At 40.9% G+C, this 26292-nt stretch overlaps 1 protein-coding gene across 1 annotated transcript in view; it reads left to right on the plus strand.

The window, feature by feature from the left end:
• Cpa6 (carboxypeptidase A6) overlaps nucleotides 1-24714 on the plus strand; it is a 282675-nt gene extending 257961 nt beyond the window's left edge. Inside the window, exons 9-11 of the mRNA XM_059255683.1 lie at nucleotides 13239-13441; nucleotides 21153-21237; nucleotides 24258-24714. Of these exons, the coding sequence (XP_059111666.1) occupies nucleotides 13239-13441; nucleotides 21153-21237; nucleotides 24258-24445 (476 nt within the window). The 3' untranslated portion in view covers nucleotides 24446-24714. The remainder of the gene's footprint in view (nucleotides 1-13238; nucleotides 13442-21152; nucleotides 21238-24257) is intronic.
• The last annotated feature ends 1578 nt before the right edge of the window (nucleotides 24715-26292 follow it).

Raw genomic sequence — 26292 nt, forward strand, 5'->3', positions numbered from 1 at the left:
ATCATCCCAATAGCTATGGGAAAGGTCTTCCTCAGAGTCCAGTGTCCCATCCTAACAAAGCTGCAAGGAGACTAGGAAGAGAAGAAACAGCTCAACAGAGTGCAGGCTGCACATAACAGACCATGGCAAACATGCTAGATGGAGGAAAATGCAAAGCATTTCCAAAAAATCAAGAACATGACAAGTGTAGCAGGCTTTTTTGGACCACCAGCCCCCAAATCATGACACAGAGACTTATAATTTATTGTGAAAGCTCAGCCTTACTTGGGCTTGTTTCTAATTGGCTCTTTTAACTTAAATTAACCCACTTCCGTTCATCTACATGCTGCCACATGGCTCATGGCTTTTACCTCTCCTCCTGCATGTCTTGCTCCCTCTGCATCTGGCTGGTGACTCCACTTTTCTTTTTCCCAGAGCTCTCTCTGTCCAGAAGTCCCACCTATACCTCCTGCCTAGCTATTGGCCATTTAGCTTTTTATTAAACCAATCACAGTGACATATTTTTCCACAGTGTAACAAATACCTTACAACAGACAAGGGTATCCACTTTCTCCACTTATATTCAATATGGTGATAAAAGTCTTTTTTATATATGCACATGGATGTGTTCCTATGTGTACAGAGTGCATGCACATGTGTACTTACATATGGAGTATGGTGATATTTTATTTGTACTGTGATTTTATTTGTATGTTAATAAATAAAGTTGCCTGGGGGTCAGAGCTAATAGCAAGCCATAGCAGAGCTGAGCATTCGTGGCGCACGCCTTTAATCCTAGAACTTGGTAGGCAGAGCTAGGTAGATCTCTGTGTGGACAAGGATACAGCCAGCATTGGAGACACACACCTTTAATCTCAATACCAACCATAGAAGACCTGGAGGTCTGTACAAACAAGCAGAGACGAGGCAGTCATGTGGTTGGGTTTACAACCAATGAGAAGGCAGAATAGAAAGTCTATATAAAGACAGACACTCAGGAAGTAGGTCTCTCTTGGCTGAAGAGGCTAGCTGCAGCAGGCGGGTAAGGCTCTCAGCTCTGATCTCTTGGCTTTCTTCTTTGCATTGGTTCTGTGTTTCTTATTTAATAAGACGGTTGGTTACATCTACAATGGAGAACAGAAGACAACCTTAGGGACTACCCCCAGCAAGTCCCCAACTGCTTTGAAGCAAGTTCTCTTCACTGGTCTGAAACTCATCAACTAGACTAGCTTGGCTGCCCAGCCAGTCCCAGGAATCCTCGTGTCTCTGCCTCCCTCTTATTGAGATTGCAAGTGAGTACCACAGAACCAGGTCATTCTAAATTGTTTCTGAAGATCAAATTCAGTCCTTGCATTTGCAAGGCAAGTGCCATCAGTCTCCCACAAACCCCAGCCCTGTGCTGGGAGTCTTAGCTGGAGCGGTAAGACAAGAGAAGCAAATGAAAGTGATATAAATAGGAAAGAAAGAAGTAACGCTATCCTTATTTGCAGGTTATATGGTTCTATACAGAAAAGATTCTAAAGACTGGACCAGAAAACTCTTAGAAATGTTACTTTCAGCAAAGTGGCAAGATACAAAATTAACATTCAAAAATCAATAGCTACATATAAGGAACAAACATGTGGAGAAAGAAACAAAGAGAAGTCACTAGTGTGAGATTTCTCCAACTTCTTTATGTCGGCATTTAGAGCTATGAACTTTCCTCTTAGTACTGCTTTCATAGTGTCCCATGAGTTTGGGTATGTTGTACATTCATTTTCATTGAATTCTAGGAAGTCTTTAATTTCTTTATTTCTTCCTTGACCCAGTGGTGATTCAGTTGAGCATTATTCAGTTTCCATGAGTTTGTAGGCTTTCTGTAATTTGTGTTGTTGTTAAATTCTAACTTTAAGCCATTGGTGGTCCAATAAAATACAGGAGGTTAGACCAATAGCTGTGGAACCTTCATGGGACCGGACTAGGCCCTCTGCATATGGGAGACAGTGTGCAGCTTGGTCTGTTGGCAGTGGGATCAAGATCTATCCCTGGTGTATGAGCTGGCTTTCTGGATCCCATTCCCTCTGGAGGGATGCCTTGCTCACCCTTGATGCAGGGGAGAGGGGCTTGGTCCTGCCTCAACTAAATGTACCAGGCTTTGCTGACTCCCCATGGGAGGCCTTACCCTTTTGGAGGAGGGGCTGGGGGCCTATTTTTTTCTCATCTGTGGTTCCTAGATTTCATATAGCCCAATAACATCACATAATATATAAATATAAAATCACATAAATAAAGGGAAATTAGATGAACAAAGGAGACAAATGGGAGGAAAGGGCATGATCGGGGAGAGTATGAAGGTGTGGAAGAATACACTCTCCATACAGTGCATGCCTGTAGGAAATTTTTTGATTTAACTTTTTAAAAAAGTTAACTCACTGTTTTTGTTCTGTGAACTTGACATAAGCTAGAGTTATCTGGGAAGAGGAACCTCGACTGAGAAAATGCACCCAGCAGACTGACCTCTAGACAAGCCTGTGGAGCATTTTCTTAACTAATGATTGACGTAGAAGGGCCCACATAACTGTAGGGGGTGCCACACCCACCCCTAGGCAGGTGACCCTGGTGTATCCAGGAAAGCCGTCATGGGAACAAGGCAGCAAACAGTATTTCTCTATGGCCTCATCTTCAGTTCCTCCAGGTTCCTGCCTTGAGTTTCTACTCTGCCTTCCCACTGTGATGGAGTGTGACCTGAGGGCTGGACGCTGAAACACACCCTTTTCCTCCCCGGTTTGGTCATGATGTTGTAGCACAGCAACAGAAACTCTAAGACACAAAGAAAGCTAGATAATATAACCAGTGAAACGTAACCATAGGAAACACTTCTCCTGACACTACTAGAGATCCCATTCCTGTCTATTCCACAGACATCAAAAACGACTGTGAAATAAATCCGAATTTGATTACCATTTTCTGGTTTTACCAATTTCTCGTTTTAAAATGTTTTCTTTCTTAAAGATCTCTTAGGTCATTATTTTTGTTTTCTAATATTTCTAGTGTATGTATGAGAGAGAGAGAGAGAGAGAGACAGACAGACAGACAGACAGACCAGAAGAGGGCATCAGATCCATTGGATCTGGAGTTACATGTGGTTGTGAGCCATCCCACCTGGATGCTAGGTACTGAACTCAGTTCCTCTGTAAAAGCAGCAAGCACTGAGCCCTCTCTCCAGCCCCAGTTTCTAATATCTTTACATTTATACAATTGATATATTATAGAAATAAAACATTGCGAAGCAATTAGCATTTTTATCAGCCAAGCAAGTTACTATCATTCTTCAGAACCTTCTCCCTGGATACTTTAACCATTTTATTCATACAATTTAACGTTCTTTCTTTCTACTAAATATTCATCTTCTATTTATTGAATGAACTCTCCAATGGCTAGCCTTAGAGAAAGGAGTTTTTAATATTGAGACTACAGATTTCAATACACATGCTTTCACATAAAAATTCTAGTTAGAAAAAAATTCTAATTAGGAGATCAACAAAGAACTTAATGTGTTCATGGTTCTTTTATATCATAATTTATATCCTATTTCCATTTAGAAAAAAAGCACACCTGGACACTGCTATGGCACTTAAGTTGACTTTCCTGCAACTCACGCTCATTTTAAAAGAAAGGTGTGTTTTGGGCCTCTTTGGAGGCAGGTAAGATGGTCCACGAACCAACCCTAATTACCAGTGATGGCTCATCCATCAACACTACCTGCCTCACATTTTGTGCTGAACTTTAGTCATAAGTGTATCTTGCTTTTGTGCCATTGTTGACTGATTTGTTTACTCTCTGAGGTAATCCTCTACTGTAAATCTGTCCTTCTAGACTTTGTCTTCCAAGAAACAATGTCTCCTCCATGAAGGCTTTCCTCAACAGTCACACAAGATAATTACTTCTTCTCCCTACCTTCAAACCTAAACTAGACTTGTAAAAATAATTTAAAGAGAATTTGGTAAAGCTATTTTCTACCGTCTATAATTTTCTCAGAAAAATTTCCTCTATTCTTCCTAATATTTTTTTTCTAAATGTCATCACTTGCCATCTTAATTATATATGCACTATATATAGCTTTTACTTGCTGAGACATTGTGAAAACAACACAGGAACCACACTGTTGTTAAGGAGCCACATTGTTATTAAGTCTCCACACCTTACAAGAATAAGTTTCTGTTTCCAAAGCCTAATGTATCCTGCAATCCATGTTTTTCAACCTGTGCTGAATTTGTGACCCAGTGAGGCATATCCACCCCTGGCTAAGCCCCTGAACACCTGTGATGACTCCCTGCTGTGGGATGTTCTGTATGGCAAATGTGTTGCTAATTAGTCAATAAATAAAACACTGACTGGCCATTGGCTAGGCAGGAAGTGTAGGCGGGACAAGGAGGAGAATAAAGCTGGGAAGTGGAAGGCTGAGTCAGAGAGACACTGCCAGCTGCCATGATGAGAAACAGTATGTGAAGATGCCGGTAAGCCACGAGCCATGTGGCAAGGTATAGATTTATAGAAATGGATTAATTTAAGCTATAAGAACAGTTAGCAAGAAGCCTGCCACGGCCATACAGTTTGTAAGCAATGTAAGTCTCTGTGTTTACTTGGTCGTGTCTGAGTGGCTGTGGGACTGGCAGGTGAGAGAGATTTGTCCTGACCGTGGGCCAGGCAGGAAAACTCTAGCTACAACTCCCCTTCTGTATGATGTATCTTGTTATCTACCCCGCAGGCAGCCTTGAGCCCTGAGTCCTACTCTCCTCTGTCCAGATGCTACTCTCACACTTATCTACCCCACAGGTGGCCTTGACACTCTTCTGTCCAGGCACTAACAACCAATTATCTCAACAGCTGTTTTCTATCAGCCCTAACCCTTCCCCATAAAAGAGACTTCTAAAGCCAGGGATGGGCTGAAATCCCGATTTAGAGTGAGGCGCCTGTCTGGCCAGTCTAAATAAAGCTTGTTTAATCAGACAGTCATGGCAATGGATTTTTCTCAGTTCTAACACCATCTCTCTCTCTCGATCATTAAATATATGTTCAAAGTCTGTAGCAGGCTTTCTTTTGGGCCACCAACCAGTTCCTAAATAATGATATGGAAACTTAATATTAGTTATGAATGCTCAGCCTTATCTTATGCTTGTCCCACTAGTTTTTATAAATTAATTTAAACTGTTTCTCTTCATCTACATTTTGCCTCAGGGCTTTTGACCTTTTTTTCATTCTGTACATCCTAGTCTGTGTCTGGCTGGCTGGTGGCTGCCTGACTGGCCTTGGGCGTCTCCCTCTTTTTCTCCCTTGTACTCTCTTCTCTCAAGCCTAGATTCCTCCTCCTACTTATTCTCTCTGTCTCTGCCCGCCAGCCCCTATCCTTCCACTGCCTAGCTATTGGCCATTCAGTTTTTTATTAGACCAATCAGGTGCCTTAGGCAGACAAAGTGACGCATCTTTACATCATTCAACAAATGCAGCTTAAACAAATGCAACACATCTTTGCCTAGTTCAAGTGATATTCCACAACATAAACAAATGTAACACATCTTGACATGGTTAAAGTGATATTCCACAACAAAAGCCACTTTCTCCCACCCCTCACCATGCACATATAATCTGCATCAACAAAATGTAGGTACTCAAAAACACCCTCAAAACCATCACCACACTCAGGAAGCCCATGCAGAAGGATGAAGGAAAGGGGCAGAGCAGTCGGTCTCAGCCTTTCTAATGCTGTGACCCTTTAATACCATTCTTCACGGCATGGTGACCCCCAACTATAAAGTTATTTTTGTTGTTACTTCATAACTGTGATTTTGCTGCTGTTATGAATCATAATGTAAATATCTGTGTTTTCCTATGGTCTTAGGTCTTAACCTGTGAAAGGGTTATTCATCCCCCCCAAAGGGGTCATGACCCACAAGTTGAGAACCACTGGGCTAGAGCAAGCACCCAGCTAACAGTAACCAACCAGATCGTTATGGTTGATTCTTGCTTCACTATCGTTATTTTTTACACTATTTACACTATTAAAGTAGACATTTTACTTTTGCGTGTTTATGCAGTGAGGATCCGACAGAGTTTGCTCTATTACTCTTTAATGAACTAGTTTTCTCAATATCCTTTACCAGGCAACCTATTTCCATAGTGATCTCTGCTGCTGCTCTCTGAGTATAGCAAATTCCTACATATTCTGCCCTATTAGTCTGCCAGTATATTCCTGACTCTGTATCATTTTTATTAATATGCTTATACGGGATGTTTTAATGCCTGTTGGGATAAGTCCCTCTCCTCTGCTTTTCTAAGGTTTTCCTAACTATGCATTCCTTCTCAAAAATTGTAGTGTTCTTCTGGATGATGTGTTAACAAGACAGATGCAGGGGGGAAAAAAAGCACTGCATGTTCTCACTCACATGTGAAACGAAAAATATTGATCACAAAGAAAAGAATTAAATCTTGATTACCAGAGGCTAGAAGGGGTGGGCCAGTGAAGTTGGATACTGAGTAACAAAATATGTCAGAGAGAAAAAGGATTTATTGTTATACAGCACAGTAAAGTGAGTACAGTTTATAGCAACTTGTTATTTATTTTATAAAGAATTGGAAAATGGGGGTTTCTAGGCTCCAAACACAAAGAAATGATAAATGCTTGAAACAGAAATGGTAATTACCTTAATTTGATTAATATACATTGTATACAGGTATCAAATTATTTTATTGTACTCTGTAAATATGTGCACCTACATGTCAATTAAAGTAAGCTTCATGCTGGTTAGAATGGTTTGTGCCTGGTTGAGGCTAGAGGATTACCATAAGTTTGAGGCCACCCTGGGCTAGAGAGTGAGATCTAACCTTAAAAAAAGAGAAAAGAAAGAAATAAATAACGAATGGATGAATGATATCTTTATTTACTTTTATTTTTATTTTGTGTGTATGGGTGTTTTGCTCGTATGTCTGTCTGTGTACCGTGTGTGCCTAGTGCCTTCAGAAGCGAGAAGGAGGCACCAGATACCCTGGGATTAAAGTTACAGATGGTTGTGAGCCACCTTGTGGGTACTGGGAATTGAACCTGGGTCCTCTGACAGAGCTGTCAGTGCACTTAACAACTGAACCATTTCTCCAGCCCCTAAAACTATTTTTTAATTAGAGTTTGTTAGATCATGAAGTTTGTTAGATCATTTTGTAAATGACTCTAGCCACTGAGCCATCTTACCAGCCACATTGATTCCTTTTCTTTTTTTTTTTTAAACTCTGTTTTCTTCTTAAAAAAATTTTTTTTTTTTTTTTTTTTTGGTTTTTCAAGACAGGGTTTCTCTGTGTAACAGCCCTGGCTGTCCTGGAATTCACTCTGTAGCTTCTTTAAATTTTTAATTCAAAACAATTCTTCCAAATTCCTGAACTTAAAAAGAAAGTATTTCTTCATTAATAACTTTATTTAGTGATGAACCAGGAAATGATATTTGAAACCGAGAAAGTGATGGATATTGCATCTTAAATATCTACCCATCTATATAAATATAGACATGGGTAAAATATAAGTTAACAGTGAGGGAGATGCTTCTATTTTAGTTTGCCAACAAACTAAAAGTAACTTACTTGTCAAGTTTTAAGTCCTATGAACTAAAAGGATTTTCAGCTAATTTTGTGAGAGCACTCCATTATTTATAAGCCAATTTGAATAAAGCTCTTTTGGAAAAACTTCATTATGTAAACATATCCTATAACATCTACCCAAAGGTAGTATACTGAAACATTTACTCAAAGAGACCAAGATTATATCACCCTTAAGCTAAAGCTTATGTCCAAAGACAGATGAATAGGGCACAACAAATCTACTCATTTGGAAGAGTGCTGAGGCCTGGACATGCAGCCCTGTAATTCCAGCTACTTGGGAACATGGAGCAGGTGTTATCCAGGGTTCAGGCTTGCCGCAGAGTTCAAGGCTAGCCTGAGTAACTTAGCAGGGTGCCTTCTCAGAGAGAGAGAAGAGGGCACTGAGCACAAGGGCTTGTGCAGCCCAGCAGCAAAGCAATTACCTACCATGTACCTGGGCCCTGAGTTCAATTCCCACACTGGAAGAGAGAGAGAGACTTGCAGCTAGCTGATCTTTGTCCTTTGTCTCGGCTGTAGGGTTGGCTGATGGCTATACATCATGTAAGTTATAGCTCGATAAATTTTATTTTAAAAACCTAAAGTAACAAAAAATAAATGTTTTTAAATTAGAGTTTATATTCTCCAAAATTTCTGATGGTGGAATTTTTGTTGGGATTTTACAGGACAGAAAGAGTAAATAGGGAAGACCTGGCATCTTTATAATACTGTCAGCACACTCATAAACATGGCCTGGCTTTCTTGATTGTAGATAGTTAAGATTTTCTTTATAACATTATAGGAAGGGGTTGTTTGATAATATTCATAACATATTGTTTTCTATGAAGTAGTCTCATAAGAAAAATAATGAAAATAAAATTACACTATTGTTTTTGCTTGTTTGGTTGGTTTTGGTTTTTTGAGACAGTGTTCCTCTGTATAACAGACCTGGAAACTCACTTTGTAGACCAGGCTGGCCTTCAACTCATTGAGATCCTAGTGCCTCTGCCTCCCAAGTGCTGGGATTAAAGGCATGTGCCACCACTGCCCGGCCACTATTGTATTTCTAAAGTTGGTTGTGATCTAGTGTATTCCAGTCTCCTCTACTTGAACAACGGACATGAAGAATGACTCTAGGGATGTGTTTTACAGAGGACCTAGGTGGGAAAAACTATGGAAATTTTAGAACATGGAACCTGTCTGGAGGAAGTAGGTCACTGGGGATAGGTGTTTGAAGATATCTTATCTCTATCTAGCCTCTGTGTGTGTGTGTGTGTGTGTGTGTGTGTGTGTGTGTGTGTGTGGTGTGTGGTGTGTGGTCTTCCCTCTCCCCCTCTCTCTCCCTCCCTCTTTATCTCCCTCTCCTTTCTGTCTATCACCTCCCCGTGAATAAACGTCACTGCCACCTGCTCTTCCTGCTGTGGTGTTTTGCAGCAGGGTGACCCCCTCAGAACATGGCAGTGGGGCATGGCTCTTCCAAAATGCATGCGAACCTGGAATATCTCTATAAGAATGTGTTTGGAACCATTTGGTAAGAGGAGAAATTGCATATTAGAGTGAGCTCTAACTAACGAGAGGAAAGGACACACAGCACCACACAGAAAGACTTTCTCAGCGCTGTGACATAAAACCTCAGCATGATGCCATAAACAACTTAAGGTAGGAGGGTTTATTTCGTTCTTGACTTCAAAGGGTTCAAGTTCATGGTCCCTGACCCTGTGCACTTAGGCAGAACATCACACCAGAAAAAGTATGTGGCAGAGGAGTGTATTCATAGCAGACAAGAAGCAGAGAGAGACAGAAGGAGAGAGAGGCAGGGGCTAGGGCCAGCATATCCTAAAGATCTACTATTTCTTAAAATTCCCATGACCTCCCAAATGATCAACAAATGAGCCTGTGGAAGACATTTTATATTCAAACCACAATAAAGACCATGTGAAGGAGGAGAAGGCAGAAACGGAAGTAGCAGATCTACAAACCAATATGGCAGGAACCCAGAGAAGCCAGAAGTGGCCAGGAAGGGCTCTTCCCATTGAGCACTCAGTGGGAGGGCAGCTCTGCTGATGTCTTGATTTTATACTGCTAGTCTCAAGAACTGCAAAAGTATCATTTCTATTGCTTTAAGCCTACCAGCTTGTAGCATTGCAGCCGAGGAGGCATAAAGCTGCTGCAGTACTTTAAACAGACATCTGCTGTTTCTACCACAGCTTCATTACCTAGACACGCTATTGCTGGGTCTTATTTTCTCTGTAGGAAATATCTGTAATCAATGCTACAAGACTTGTTTCTGCTATCTTATTCCAGCCCTGTCCTCCACGGTTTCCTTTTTCTCCTTTAATATTTTCTGCTAGACGTTTCACATGACTCCTGTTAATTGTGAACTTGTGTTGTAATTTTCTTCTGATATTCCCAAGCCCCATGCTTAGGTTTTTCAACATGAATTTCTAAATTTAATCACTACCTACATTTCCTTTAAAAAAAAAAAAAAAAAAAAAAAGACTAGTCCTCTTGAGCCCATCAACAGTCCATCATGGAAACAAAGGAGCTCCCCAGACCTCTCAGCTGTTGGGGGTGGGGTGAGAAGGCATTGGTGTTTAATGGTTGCTGGGGAGGCAGAAGCATTTTCTTCAGTAGTTCATAAGTTGTCTGTGCTCCTGCATGTAACTTTAATTAAACTTATTGGCTGACACACACCAAAGAAAGAAAGGAAGAAGGAAAGAAGGGAGGAAGGGAAGGAGAGAGAGGGAGAGGGAGAGGGAGAGGGAGAGGGAGAGGGAGAGAGAGAGAGAGAGAGAGAGAGAGAGAGAGAGAGAGAGAGAGAGAGAAGGAAGAAAGGAAGGAAGGAAGGAAGGAAGGAAGGAAGGAAGGAAGGAAGGAAGGAAGGAGAGCAAGATTGAAGTTGGAAGACAAATTAGATCAACATGAGTGAGAGGGAGACAAGAGACTGTAATTGAGGGTGAATATAATCAAAATATATTATATTCATGTATGGAAATGTCATAACGAAATCCATTATTATGTATAATATATGCTAATAGTAAAACTGAAAAAACGATACAGGATTTCAGCAGGATTTTACTCCCTCTGATCCCCACACTCCATCTCCCACCAGTTTGCATTTCTTGGAATATTTTAGAAAATTTTTTATTTGATTTGATTTTTTAAGTTTTTGACTAATATATACTGGTTATACACATTAATGAAGTAACACTTTTGGAGTAATGTGAAACATTCTAGAATTATGTAGTGGTAGTTACACAGCTCTATACTTATCTTTAAAAGAACTGAATTGTACACTTTTAAAAGATAACTTTTATTGTATTATTTTGTTGAAACATTTTCTCCAGGAATTTTTCAAAGAGTATCAGTGTACAGTATACCTTTGAAACCTTTTATGCCAGAGAACATATTTATCCCATGTTCACATTTCAATAGAGTTCAGCTAGATAAAAAAGTCAACACTCAAATTTCCTTTAAAAGAAAAAACAAAACAAAACTTTGAAGCCAATTGAGGTGCTACAGTTCTTAGGGCAGAGGCAGGAGAATCAAGAATTTGAAAACAAGCAGGACTGCATGACAAAACCCCGTCCAAAATCAAGGACTTAGGGACATAGCTCGGGTGGCATACTTATAAGGCTCTAGATTTGGTGCTAGCTCCCAAAGGGGGAAAAAAGACATTATTGGAATCAAGATCCCTGATGCTATTGTTGAAAACTCAAATGTCAAGGCTGGAGAGATGGCTCAGTGGTTAACAGCACGCAGTGTTGCAGCAAAGGACCCAAGTTCAGTTCCCAGCACCCACACAGCAGCTCACAGTGGTCTTTAAGTTGAGTTCCAGGGAACCTGGCACCCTCTTGTGACCTTCTCTGGTGCCAGGTATGAACTTGGTACACAAACACACACGCACACACATACACACGAAGACAAACACTCATACAGAGAAAAATAAAAATATTTTAAAAGTCAAATGTTAATGTGACTGCTGTTCTTTTTCTAAACAGCTTATCTTTTTCTCTAAAATTATTTTCTTTCCTTAGACTTTATTGTGTCCGAGTATTGATATTTTTCCCATCTGTCTTTTGTTTGGTAATGTCTGTTTAATTTTCCCTTCATTGTGGAGAAATTTTAATTACCAGTTCTTCAAATGTTTATTTTTTTCTGTCCTTCTAGGTGCCCTACTAATCACATTGATATTTATTCTACTTCTCGAATTCTTTATTTCTGTCTCATTTTTCTAGCCCTTTATCCCTTCTGTGAATGCTTCAAACCAACTCACTAGTTTGTTCAGCTGTATTCACTCAAGCCATGAGATCAGTGACTGAAGAGCAGGCATCGTTTTCTGGAAGAAAGGGAATGATAATGGCCAACAGTGTGACATAAACTCACAAACTATAACTATAGCCACAGTTTCTTAGAACAGCAATGCTTTGTGGTTCTTAGAGTGCTTCTTAGCTTTTTCTGTCCTCTTAGTAAGCCAAAAATGGACATTGAAAAAAATGTTAAAAAATGAACATTAGAGCCAAGCGTGGTGGCTCACACCTGTAATCCTGGCACCCAAGGAGGCTGAGGGGGGACAGTTAGGAGTTCACTGCCAGCCCGGGTTCCATGAGACCCTGTCTCAAAAGGATAGAAAGATGGATGATGGATGGATGGATGGATGGATGGATAGATAGATAGATAGATAGATGGATAGATGATGGATGGATGATGGATGGATAATGGATGGATGGATAGATACATACATAGATAGATAGATAGATAGATAGATAGATAGATAGATAGATAGATAGATAGATAGATAGAAAGATAGATAGATAGATAGATAGATAGATAGATAGATAGATAGATAGATAGACAGATAGACAGATCAAATTTAAAAGTTTTTTTCAACACAGTGGCTCCCCATGATAAGAAGTTTCCTGGGTTTTATAAGTCAATCTAGACATCTCTGATCTAAAAATAGAATGGACCTTGTGTTCTGTCCTGGCCTCATGTTCTTGCTCTATCAAGATCTGTATGTGATCAGATGCTTTTTCAGATGTCTGCCTCTTTCTTTGGATTGGACATTGAATTCTTCAGTAAACATGTGTAGAGCTCTTCTCATACGACTGTCCTGGCTGCTAAGTAGGCAGCAAGAGATGAGAGTTCCACAAAGAACCGTGACAGTGCAGGTTCTGATAGAGTGCAGCTTTCCTCCTGTGCTGTGTCCATTGTGTCCCAGGCTTCTAGAACAGTGTAAACACCAGCTGAATGTTAAGCAGTAAATATTGAACACTAATTACATGTGCGTTCAATGTTATGAAAAGAAAGTACAGGTGTTGTGGGGCATATAAATGAGAAGCCTAGCCTGCTGTAAGGGATTAAACAGAATTATTTCTCCAGCAGGATAATGAACAGCTGAGAGAGATGTTCATTCAAAGTGTTCCTTAGAGCTTTACAGGCAGCCCCTGGCTCCCACTCAGGCCCTCTCACAGCGCATAGGCTTGAATCAGCTCAAAATTTTCATTATTGATTTCTGTAATGAGAAATTGGATTACTCATTCAATAATATCACCCATTTTTTAGAAAATAAGAAAAGGCCCAGTTTAGCAATGCCTGTTTGTGTTTCTGGTTTCTTCCCTGCCTGAACCCCGCAACCCATTTTCTTTTCTGACTTGCAGATGAAGGAGCCTCTACACACCCTTGTGACGATACTTACTGTGGTCCTTTCCCAGAATCTGAGCCGGAAGTGAAGGCTGTAGCTGACTTCCTTCGCAAACACAGAAAAAGTGTTAGGGCATACCTGTCCTTTCACGCCTATGCACAGATGTTGCTGTATCCCTATTCTTACAAATATGCAACAATCCCCAATTTTAGCTGTGTGGTAAGTATGTGTTCTTATATGTATGTGTCAGGCTTCATGGTTTTCTTTCTGAGACTGTGTTTCTGAGTACTAGTGATAGTAGCAAATGCATTATTCAAGTATTTTATACTCATGAACTCATTTACTCTTTATAAATTTTCTTGGTTCCATTTTACAGATGAGAAAATTGAGACCATTAAGTAGTTAGGCTAAGAACTCTCAGAGTCATAGTGGAGACTCTAGCTCCAGGATTGCTTCTTTTAACTGCTTACTGCTTCCCAAAATGCAATCCTTTCAAACCTATTTTGCATTCTTACCACAGGTTATTCAGAAAAGGTCAGGGTGGATTTGATTAATATTATAGCTTTGGTCACACATGCAGGACTGTAATTAACTTTATTGAGTCAATAATTGTTCATAAATTATAGTCTGACTCAATAATTAAAAGCAAGTTTTAATTTTTAAGTGTTGTTTGCTTACCGCTGCTAAGTCTCTGGGCACATAGCTAACATACGGGTCCTAAGGAGGAAGGGACTTTCAGGGCTAGATTGCATAAAGGTGAAAAAGACAAGATGAGATCCTTTCTCCTTATCTCACAGACACAACAAGCTGCTGCCTACAGGGCATGATTCACATTAAGGGAGCCATTTCAGAGCCTCCAGCACCGGAAGGCCAATAAAGTTCAAAAACGAAGGAAAACTAATAAATAGTGTTAGAAGTCAAAATAGCAATTACCTTTGGGGGAAAGGGGGGGTGTGACCAGGGGAAGCAGGGAGTTCTGGGTTATTGCTGTTATTCTGTTCCTTGACCTGGAAGGTGATAGGCATGTGTTCCATTGTGATCATTTATTGTGCTACACACTTAATGTTTGTGGTTATTTTTTTTCTTCTTCAACTCCTGACACTAAATATGTGGCGCCTTTTCCAACATCATTTCTCCATCACCAACCAAGTGGCCAATTTCATTTCTGACACTAACTGCCCAGGGTTGCCATCAGTCTCCACGAGTAACGGATGAAGTCCCATGAGATGGCATCCACTCCAGAGACCAACTAAAAAGCCCAAGGTTCCCAGGACACCTGCCCTCCTCAGTTTATATAATTTACTGGAACAACTCACAGATCCCTGAGAAATGCTTCACTTACTGTTACCAACATATAAAGCACAAACCCCGGAAACAGCCAAAGAGAAAGCACACATGATGCAAGGTTCAGCAGAGGCAGGAGGCCACGAAGCATGCCTTCTTCCAGCACAATCTATGTGCTCACCAAACCAGAAGACTTCAGACCCATTGTCTAGGGATGTTATAGGCTTTCCTTAGCATGGCACAATCAACCAGATTATTGCCCATTCGTAATTCCACTCCCTTTCTTAGACTGCTACACCAGGGATGAGGAATGCAATTGGCATGTATGGCATAGAGGCCAAGGGTGCTGCTGAACATGCGACACACACAGAACTGAACCCCACCCCCACCACAGCACCTCATTCAATCTGCAAGTCAAGAGTGACATCATTTTGGAATCTGGGGTGGACACTGTCAAAATAGTGGCTCAAAGGTTCAGGGTGCTTGTTGTACAAGCATGAATGAGGACCTGAGTTCAGATCCCCAATACCCATGTAAAAAGTTAAGCATGGTCTGTAACTCCAGAACTTTGGGGGACAGAAATATGAAAATTGCTGGGCCATGCTGACTACCAGCCTAGCCAAAAAAACAACTGAGTTCCCAGCTAAGGGAGAGACCCTGCCTCAAAAGAATGTGTCAGAGTGATAGAAGAGGACCCCCAACACCTACTCTGGCCTCAAACACACACACACACACACACACACACACACACACACACACACATGCACACACACAGGTACAGGCACATGTACCAACACATACGTATAATACAAAGGTATATGGGTAGAGTGAGGCAGGGGAGAGAAATCTGGAATGGGCTAAGCATAAACTAAATCGCTAAAACTAAGATGAAAAATTTTCAGGAACTAAGAAATCTCTGAATGTTAATAAGAAATCATCACATCCTATTAAAATTTTTAAAAATATTCCACCAATATGTAAGAGCCTATGCTTCTGGTAACTTTTAAAAGTCATCCATTAAACTACTTTAAATATGGAAATATTTCAATAAAAGTGTGCTTCTTGCTTAGCTGAGGGCCAACAAATGTCCTTTTGGACAATTGAAAGGAGACAATTGGGAAAGGAAGAGATCCCCTATGTCTGTGCCACCCTGAAAACAATTTTGGGGGGGGAGGAAGATGAAATGCCCACTCTTTATGGATAGATCATATCTAAACCACTTATCAGCACAGTACGTGCAACTAGAACGCCAGAAGAACAGGGAACTCGAAGAGGTGGGAACTAGACTTTCAGGTGTAATGGCAGCCTGGAAGCTGCCTCCATTTGACCCAGTCCAAGACAAGAGTCAGAATGGGAAAACTAGACTCCACTCTAAAGAAAAGAAGAGCTTTAAAATTCTCACAGGTCATGATAATATATTGGGTAAGTGCAGAGAGAGGGATAATGACCATAAAAAGGACGACACCAAGATAAACATGGTTCCAGTGGGGCTGGGGATAGGGTGTGGCGGTGTGGCGGGGATAAGAAGCCTCATCAGAAAGGAAAGCCAGGCAGCCTTGGTGAAGAGACTAGGGGTTTCTACCAGACAAAGCCCACAGTCCCCACAAGCCTCAAAGCCAGTTGTGGGTTTTGATGGCGCAGTGACGTTTCAGTGTGGATGTGCACAGCAGAACGGAATCCGTTTTGTGACTCTGTATGATTCAGAGGGCAGTGGCTAGGCAGCATCCTAAAACTGAGCCACCCTGCTGAAGACCTGAGAACAGACAACAGCCCCAAATCAGGGAGACTCAATTTAACTTGCCACAGCCCCAAGGTGAGAGACAACCCTGGGAGATGTGGTGCAAGCAGACACTCTGACAATGAAAAAAGATGTTGGTTTTGAAAAAGAAAAAAAAAAAAAAAAAGAGGTTCTGCTAAGGCAAAGAGAACCCCACCCTCAGCAGCGGGAGCAAAGCAGGTCCACTGAGAATAACCGTAGTCGACCGTCCCTATCCACTGCTCACTGCTGGAGAGCACCACGTGCCGAAGTTCCGGGGATGTGCCTTGATACTGACAGCTGTACCCCTCCAATCACAGTGTTGACGCTCAGGAGAGCCTGGAAGTCCAAAGACAGGCCCTCCATCCACCTCACCATACCTCACTGCTGTGGGTTGGTTCCTCTCCTTTGTCCCTCCCGATGCACTTGGGAAAGACACAGCAAAAACATTAGGTACCCCAGTGGGTAATGTGGTGAGGGAATCTCAGGAGAGATCTGCCCAGCACCCTGCATACAAGCCTAAGTGCAGACACCCGCGGAGGACATCACACACCGGTCCAATGCAGGATCAACATTAGCAAGAAGGAATGCTCAGAAAAGATAAGATTCACAAGGTCTTCTGGCTTATGGTTCCTGATGACTATAACTGGCAGTCTCCAAATTTGAAGACCAAGGGCTTCATTTTTTTCCACTTTTTGCCCTTTTTTTTGGGGGGGGGTACTTTTACTTTGTCACATTTATTTTTTTTCTTTTTATGTTTTATTGCCCTTCATACAATCACCTAACATTGCTTATATTTTTTTTTAACTATAGGGTAATCATGTCATGCTGTTCTCTTCTCTTGCCTGTGCCCACCCCTTTTCTTCTTTTTACTATACCTTTAAGTAATGTTTCTTTTATTTTACCATACTCGTTTTTATTTCAAAATAAAAGCTTTCCTCTTTTAACCCCTCCTCACTTCATAAATGAATCCATTTGTACATTTGAACTTCTTCTTTCTTGGGAAAACTTTTGGGTTTTTTGCTTTTTGTTTTGTTTTGTTTTCTCTTTTCTTCCAAAACAGTATTCTCCACTGCTCTTCCTCTCCCTTTTACTTAACCTTGTTTCTTCTGTATTGAAGAAGACACAGGAGATGTGATACCTCTTGTGCTCATAGGTGGATAGAATAAAAGTTATGAAAATGCCTGCATTAGCAAAAGTGACCTACAGAGTTGATATAATCCCTATCAAAATTCCAGTAACATGGGGCTGGAGAGACAGTTCAGCAGTTAAGAGCCCTGGTTGCTCTTCCAGAGGACCTGGGTTCAATTCTCAGCAACTACGTGGTAGCTCATAAACTGTAATTCCGGTTCCAGAGGGATCTGATGCCCCTTTTTGGTCTCCACAGACACCAGGCATGCATGTGATGCACAAACATACATGCAGAAATACTCATACACATAAAAAGCCAAAAAATTTAATACTTTTTAAATGTTTTTAAAGTTCCAGTAACAGCAGTCACAGAAGTAGAAAAAGCAACCCTAAAATTCCTATGTAAGGATGAAGGACCAAAATATCCAAAGCAGAGAAAACGATGTTAGGGGCATCAAAACATCTCATCTCAAGTTGTGCCACAGAGCCGTAGTAGCAAAAACAGCATGGTATTGCATTAAAAAATAAACATGTGGGCCAACAGAGTGAAATAGAGGGCGCGCGCGCGTACACACACACACACACACACACAAATCCTCACATGTGGTGGTCTGAATGAAAATGGCCCCCATAAGCTCGTAGGGAATAACACTATTAGGAGGTGTGGTCTTGTTGGAGTAGGTGTGACCTTGTTGGAGGAAGTGTATCACTAGAAGCAGGCTTTGAGGTCTCAGAAGCTCAAGCCAGGCTCACTGTCTCTTCCTGCTGCCTGCCAACCCAGATGTAGAACTCTCAGCTACCTCTCCAATGCCCTATCTGCCTGCACCTCACCATGCTCCCACCATGATGGTAATGGACTAAACCTCTGAATTTTAAGCAAGACCCAATTAAATGCTTTCCTTTATTTGAGTTGCCCGGGTCATGGCCTCTCTTCACAGCAATAGAAATCTTAACAAAGACATCATACAAACCATATAGTTGGTTTTTACAGGTTGCAAAAAAAAAAAAAAAAAAAAATCCCTGACATGAAGATAGCCTCCTCAGCAAATTGTGCAGGGAAACTGGAATAACCATGTGTAGAATAATGAAATGACTACACCCAGATCTCTCACCCTGCTCAAAAATAAATTAAAAATGGATCAAAGGCTGAAATGTAAAGTTTTGAGACTACTAGAGAAAAACATAGGTAAAACGCTTCAAGATTTAGACAAGGATTGTCTGAAAAGATCTCCAATAACACAAGAAGTAATCTTCCAAAGTGGGAAAGAGGGTTCCATGAAATTAGAACCTTTCTGCACAGCAAAGGAAACAGTCAGCAGACTGAAGGAGCCTACAAAATGGGGAAGAAATCTTCGCCAACTATGTTCAGTTTGAGACTGCTATCTAAAATATGCAAAGACCTACCAAAGTCAAACACCCCTAAAACAAACATCCCCATCAATAAATGGACTAATGACTGAATATGTTTTCCCCCCCAAAAAAAGTTACAAGTGGCCAATAAATATATGAAAATGTGTTGAACATCAGGAAAATGCAAACTAAAATTGCCTTGAGAGTCCATCTCACTCCAGTCAGAATGACCATCATCAAGAAAACCAGCAATAAATGCTGGCAAGGACACGGTAAAAGACTAACCCTTGTACTCTATTGGTAGAGCCGCAAACTGACACAACCACCATGGAAACCAATGTGGAGGTTCCCCCAAACTAAAAGTAGAACTACCATAAGAGCCAGCTCTACTACTCTTGGGTACATACCCAAAAGACTAAGTCAACATCCATGTTCATTGCTGTTCTATTCACAATAGCCAGGACATGGGGCCAGCATAGATGCCCACCAACAGATGAAGGAAGAAAGTGTGCTCCCTAGACATAATGGAAATTTATTCAGCTATAAAGAAAAATCATAACATTTGCAGGAAGAAATGGATAAAACTAAAAATCATTGTGGTACAAAACAAGCCAACTCAAAAAGGCAAATACCTCCTGTTTTCTCTTATATGAAGAGCCTCAATCTAAATACTTCTCAGGGGGACATGGGTGAGGGTGGGTATGGGTGTGTATACTAGTTGTGAAACTCAAAGAGGACCATGAAAAATGAGGAAGATGTCTTAAAGGAAAGGGGGAAGAGAGGATAATGCAATACACGAGGTAGAAAGAGGGTCTATAGGGAGGGAGGGGACAGGAAAACAGAGGGATGGGATGAATTATAACAAAGTATTATGATGCATATTTGAAAATTCCACAGTGAATTCCATTCCTTTGTATGCTAACTTAGTATAATAACAGTTAAAATTGTGCACAAACCTTGTCCAAATAAGCAAAGGAGTGTTTTGTTTCTTAATACATTTTTTCATAGTCATCAAAAATAATGAAAACACAAATGTCCTGACCAGCAAAATGCAATAATCTTCAAATTGTAAGAACATTTGCATTTGCTATAGAATACTGCTAAGACTATTGGAGATAATATTGAATTTTTTCCATAGACTCATGACAGTGTTTACATTTCGTTTCTATTGGCTCCTGTAAGAATGTCACCACCAGTGAGATCACTGTGAAATGGTCTGGCAGTGCCCGGAGCCCTGCCCTGGAGTAGCCACAAATCGGCAAACAATGCCACGTGTATTCCTGAGCATAACAAGGACAGCCACCAGAGGCTCGCTCCACCACACACCAGCATGTTCCCCAGGGTGCTTCAAATGAAGTATTAAATTATTCACAGGCAAATTGAAATGGGAGAGTTGTGTGCTGGTTTCAGCATACTTCTTTCCTCTCATTTGTCATCTAATACCTGTCTAAACCCTCACTAAAACTAGTCCTTTGACAGCATCTGAAAAGGTTTTAAAGAACAGTACTGTTCTGTTAAAATACCTGCCATTTAGGATTTTGACCATGTTGAGATGTGTGTGTGTGTGTGTGTGTGTGTTGTTTTTTCCCCTGACTTTCTGCATCTTAGCAGCAGCTTGACTTAGCTTTGTGAGAGGCTCTGTGACCTCAGAAGTCAGGAGGTGTCGTTAAATTGATATTCTTGTTCCCAGCAGAAACAAACACATGGCATAAAGGTAGCCAGTCATTTTATTGGTGGTTTCTTCATTGATCCAGATGCATTTGAAATATCTGTGTAGACCTACTGAAATACATGCTTGTGGATCAATATGATTGTCTGAATACTCTTGCAGACTTATGCTTCTTCAACATTCCTATGAGAAATATCGATTAAGTATCTGTTATATATACAGACATGTCGCTAAGGGCAGGATATGAATTGGAGATAAGATTGACATTATCACAGCCCTGTCAGTTATCTTGTAATGCACAGAAATAAGTGCTCCTGAGATAAAGGGAGGAGGACAGAACACCTAAGTAGCTTCAGGAAATGTGAGCACTTGTCATAGCTCACCCATTCTTTGCTGGGTCACCCCAGGACACCACTTCAACCTCACTGAACTTTCTTTTTCTCGTCTACAAAATAGAACTGCTGTCTATCATTGGTTTGTGTGGGGATCAACCAAATCAAAAGTTTATGTTTTAAAATGTGCTTTGATCCTCAGCACTATAAAAAAATAACAATAATAAAGTGTGTTGCAAAATATACTATTAACATCACAAGTTACTATTATTAAATATAGCTGTTAACTAGTGAGACCTCTCTGCTCTCTCTGTTGACCACCAATGAGGCTCAAGCAATATGCCAGCATTTCTAGAAGTTTCAGTGCAGCAATACAAGTGACCCAGTTTCTCCATTTCGCCCTCACAGGAATTCGCAGCTCACAAAGCTGTGAAGGCACTTCGGTCAGTCCATGGGATACGGTACAGATATGGCCCGGCCTCCCAAACATTGTGTAAGTTTCCTGTGCATGTTGTATAGAATCATCTCTCTTGAACCAATATCCTGTGCCATGACTTCCCTTTAAGAAGAAAAGTGTGCTCTCCCTGAAGCAAAATTTGTGACGATCAGATTAGCCAGAGAAGACGGGAAGATATCTGATTCGCTTTCCACAGCTTGACAAAAACTGCTGTACCAGTTTAAGCCAATTCTAAGCAGAGAATATGCTAAGCGTGCGGTAATGACTGTAAGTTGAATTGAGATCCCCTGACAGTGGAAAGTACCAAAATGGGCTCCTTAAGCAATCTGTAAGGACTGTAAGTGTGGAAATGGCCTCAGGAAGATAATGAAGTTAATGTTTCAGCTCTCCAAGAGCTTCCCTTTTATCCTTCGTCTCCACCGTTCCTGTTATGAAATGTCATTTCCTATACAGCATCTTCATCGTGATTTTCTCTTGAAGACTGGTTTTAAAGTGTTTCTTTTATATAAAATAAAAAGGAACCAAGGATATGGAAAGAACTTGGATACTGTATGGTATGGATTCTATTCCTGAGCCTGCCAGATGTGTTGTCCTGGCCAGGGTATTGATTAATTCTGGCTTTTTAATTTCTCCAAATGCAACATGAGTAATTGGATTACATCATTTCTCGTGGCCTTCCAAATTCTACAATTTACTGTTATCGGGAAAATCTAGTGAACAAGCATGCATATGTGAACGTCTGTGTGCATGTGATCACGTGTGTGTGTCTGTGTGCATTTAACTGGAATCTGATTATGTTCCTCCACAAAGCCCAATTTCTCCTTGGTTTCTTTACATAGTCTTACTGTCTTACCCCTCATTTTCTTCAGGAAAGGTCCATTTGTTCATTAACATCACAGGTCAAATAAGTTTACATTGAAAATGAGAAGGGCACAAGTGTCAGTGGGTTTATTCCATAGTTCATGATCGTAGGTCCATGGTGACCTTTTAAAATGGTTTCAGCTCCCTCCCTGTCTATCTTCCCACCTACTTCCCTTTTATCTCCCCTCCCTCTACCCACCCCCCACTTTTCCCTCTGACTCACCCTTTCTCTGCCCCTCCTACTCCCCCTCCCTTCCTTACTCATATGGTCTTGATATATAGCCAACGTTTACATTAAATTTGCCATCCTTCTGCCCCAGCCACAGCTACTTTGCCTGACTTTAGAACTGCCATTTAATTGTTCTCTTGAAAGGGGAAAGTAGCATTTCCAATCAATCACGTACCTACCGATACCAATGTAATACCTATATTGACAATTTGGTCATTTTCTAAGTCTTAGCAGCATGCTCACTTTGGTACAAAGCATAGCCACACTATTATATTTACAGAGAACAATCTGTTACCATAGAAATGAGTCTGTCACATCACCATGATGTAATGCTTGGCACTTGCTATCTCTGTTTGTACTCTATCTATTTGTACTCTGTGCAGAGGAACACTGGGGCCACAGCACTTTTTCTATCCTTAGCCAAAGCCAAAGGAATCTGAGAGGTAACAGAGCAGCTTGTGATCCCAGCACTCTGGAGTTAGAGGACTCTAAGAGGACTGATGAAAGCAGTCTTGGTCTATATAGTGAGTTCTGGCCAGTTTAGTCTCTATAGCAAGTTTCAGGCCAGGATAGGGCTACATAATGAGACTCTGTTGGGTTTTTTGTTTGTTTTTGTTGTTTGTTTGTTTGTTTGTTTAAAAAACGGCCAGGTAATGGTGTCCCACACCTTTAATCACAGCACTCATGAGGCAGAGGCTTGTGGATCTCTGTGAGTTTGAGGCCAGCCTGGTCTAAAGTGCAAGTTCTAGGACAGTCAGAGCTACACAGAGAAACTGTAGCTGAAAGTTTTGCTGATCCCGCCCAGCTCCTATGGCCCTGTGGTCCTGCAGCTGCTCAGACCCAAATAAACACACAAAGGCTTATATTAATTATCAACTGTATGATCTACTGGCTCAGGCTTCTCGCTAGCTAGATCTTACATCTTAAATTAACCCATTTCTATAAATCTATACTTGGCCACGTGGCTCGTGGCTTACCGGTACCTTTACATCTTGCTTCTCATGGTGGCAGCTGATAGCATCTCCTCCGTTCTGCCTTTCTCCTTCTTTCTCTCTAGTTAGAGTGTCCTGCCTAACCCTGTTCTGCCTCACCATTGGCCAAACAGCTTTATTTATCAACCAATCAGATCAACACATATTCACAGTATACAGAACAATATCACCCATCATTTCCCCCCTTTTTTCCTATTTAAAAGGAAGGTTTTTAACTTCAACATGTCTCAAAAAACCAAAACCAAAAAAAAAAAAAAAAAAAAAAAGGAGCTCAGTGCTCGGTGGATAAAGTGTTTTAAAGTGTTTACTGAACCAAGCATGAGGACCAGAGTTTAAATCCTCAGGACTCACAGGGCAGGAAGGGATCAACAGGAGTGAGAGAACCGGGGAGGTGAAGGAAGTAAGGGGCTTCAGGAAACAGAATTCCAATTTCCCAGACCTTGAAAGAAAAGAACTGAGTCATCAGAACCCAGGTTCTCAGTGTAGATTGCTTATTTGTGAATAAAGTGAGTAATACAAGGGTAAAGGGAAATGCTGTGGGAACTGAGGTTGAGAAACCGAGGGCTTCACCTTGGCACAGCATTAATGCCTAGACCAGATCCCCAAAGATGATAGCAAGTATGATTTGTAAGATTCGTGAGCCAGAGGCCAAAGAACTACTGTTAATTTATTCTTTTAATTTTTGTTCGTTATTCCTTTGTGTATAGCAGCATGCGTATGGAGGTCATAGGACAAGTGGGTGGAGTCTGTTCTCTCCTTCCATCTTTACGTGGGTTCCATGGTCAAACTCAAGTCCTTTGTAGCAAGAAGTTTGCCTGCTTAGCCATCTATCTTAAATCATTCTTAGTAAAGTGCTACTTCATTGGAAGGATTTGGTAATTTAGTGAATGTGCAGTGTGTGTGTGTGTGTGTGTGTGTGTGTGAAAACTAATGCACACTCTTTAGTGAAGTGAATGTTTCTTTTTGACTTTTAGACATAAGCTCCGGTAACTCAATGGATTGGGCTTATAAAAATGGAATTCCCTATGCATTTGCTTTTGAACTGCGAGACACTGGGCAATTTGGATTTTTACTGCCCGAGATGCTCATTAAACCTACCTGCACAGAGACCATGCTGGCTGTGAAGAATATCACAATGCACCTGCTAAAGAAGTGTCCTTGAGAGAAACAAGGTCTGGTCTACCAACCCAGAGAAAGCAGATTCTGATCAAAAAGCTGTTTAGCCAAAGTAACTGTGACCTTAAAGGATCTTTTCATGCAATTTGACACTTTATAACAATAGAAAATTAGGGCACAGCCTGCTTCCGTATGAGAAGAAAATCCACTTTATATCCCTTTAGAGTCTTATCTGATTACAGGGGGAAGGGAATGTTTTCAAATTCCTTTGTCTCAAGAAGTGTACAAATTAATTGAGGATTTCCCTTCAATCAACCTCTATGCCCTCGATTAAGATCTGGGTTACCAATGATGTTTAATTACTTGGTTCTTGTTTGAAATGGGAAAACTCATCTGTATTTCTTAATAAATATATGATTTTCAAAGACTAACATTATGCACACATTCATCTCAGTTTAGTGCACTGTTTCCACCCATAGAAAGTCTGGCAAGTGTTTCAGTAGAGTCTGAACCCACAGCAGCTGTGGTTCCCAGCAACACTGAATCACAGGCAGAGGAGGGGCGTCTGAGGGTCCCCGCTAACTGAGAATGCAGTGGTGGTTAAGGGCTGCTGGGAAACAGGAGGTCATTTTTCTTCAGATGTGTAGTTGCTGCTAAGTCTGTTAGGATCTAGTAAATAACTCCACACTCGTGTGCATGCAAGCAAACAACCCTAATTAAACTCTAGGTTATTTAAAAAAAAAAAAAAGAGTGAGAAAGAAGGAGGAGGATGTGTTAGGAAAAAAAAAAAAAAAGACGTCCAAAGGGAGTAGGACAGGGTTAAGAGAGGAGAAGGAGGTGAAAATGATCCAAACACATTATATACATATATGAAATTGTCAAAGAATAAGTAACAGCAAGATTGAGTGGCTTACATTTATATTCTGAGAATCCCACTTTACAAAAAAAAAAAAGAAAAGAAAAGTTATCAGGGTGGTGGTAGCCCACACTTTTAATCCCCGCACTTGGAGACAGATGTAGGCAGATCTCTGTGAGTTCAAGGCCAGCCTGGTCTACAGAGCTAGCTCCAGGACAGCCAGAGCTACACAGAGAAACCCTGTCTTGAAAAGAATAAAAAAACAAAACAAAAAGGAAAGAAAGAGAAAGAGAGAGGGAGAGGGGAGGGAGGGAGGGAGGGAGGAGAGAGAGAGAGAGAGAGAGAGAGAGAGAGAGAGAGAGAGAGAGAGAGAGAGAGAGATATTAAATAAGCCAGGCATGGTTATAATCCAAGATACTCAAGAGACTGAATCAGGATTCTAAGATCATGGACTGCCTGGGCTACAGAGTAAGTTCAAAGCCAGCATGATCAAATCAATGAAACTCTCTGAAAATAAAAAATGAGAGGAGGTGCAGGGCTATAGCTCAACAGTGAGACACTTTACCTAGCATGTGTGAGCCTTGGGTTCACTCTCCAATGCTGACAAAAAGCAAAAGTCAGTATTAATTACAGGTGCCAGACACAGGAGTTTTACATTAATATTCTCATTTACTCTGCACAGTACATGATTCAAATGAGGAAACAGGATTATAAAGGTGACATAGACTTCCATTTACAACAGGATATGTATCTTCATCATGGAAAATAACTTAAACTCCTGGACAAGACAGAACTTTTCTTGAGATGGGGCCTCTTCTGCCTCTGTCTCTTTACTGCTCCTATATACCAAAACACCAACCAGGCCTGTGATTGTTTTAAATCACCATAAACCATTAGACAGGAAAGTAAAGAAATCTCAGGCCAGACCTTGAATGAATACAGAAATCTAGAAAGGTAAAGCATGCACTGTTGACCTCAGGGATGCTTGCAGACCTGAATTTCACAGCATTGTGAGAAATGGGGCCAGAGAACAAAGT

This window comes from Peromyscus eremicus, chromosome 2 (genome assembly GCF_949786415.1).
Source record: "Peromyscus eremicus chromosome 2, PerEre_H2_v1, whole genome shotgun sequence".
NCBI lineage: Eukaryota > Metazoa > Chordata > Mammalia > Rodentia > Cricetidae > Peromyscus > Peromyscus eremicus.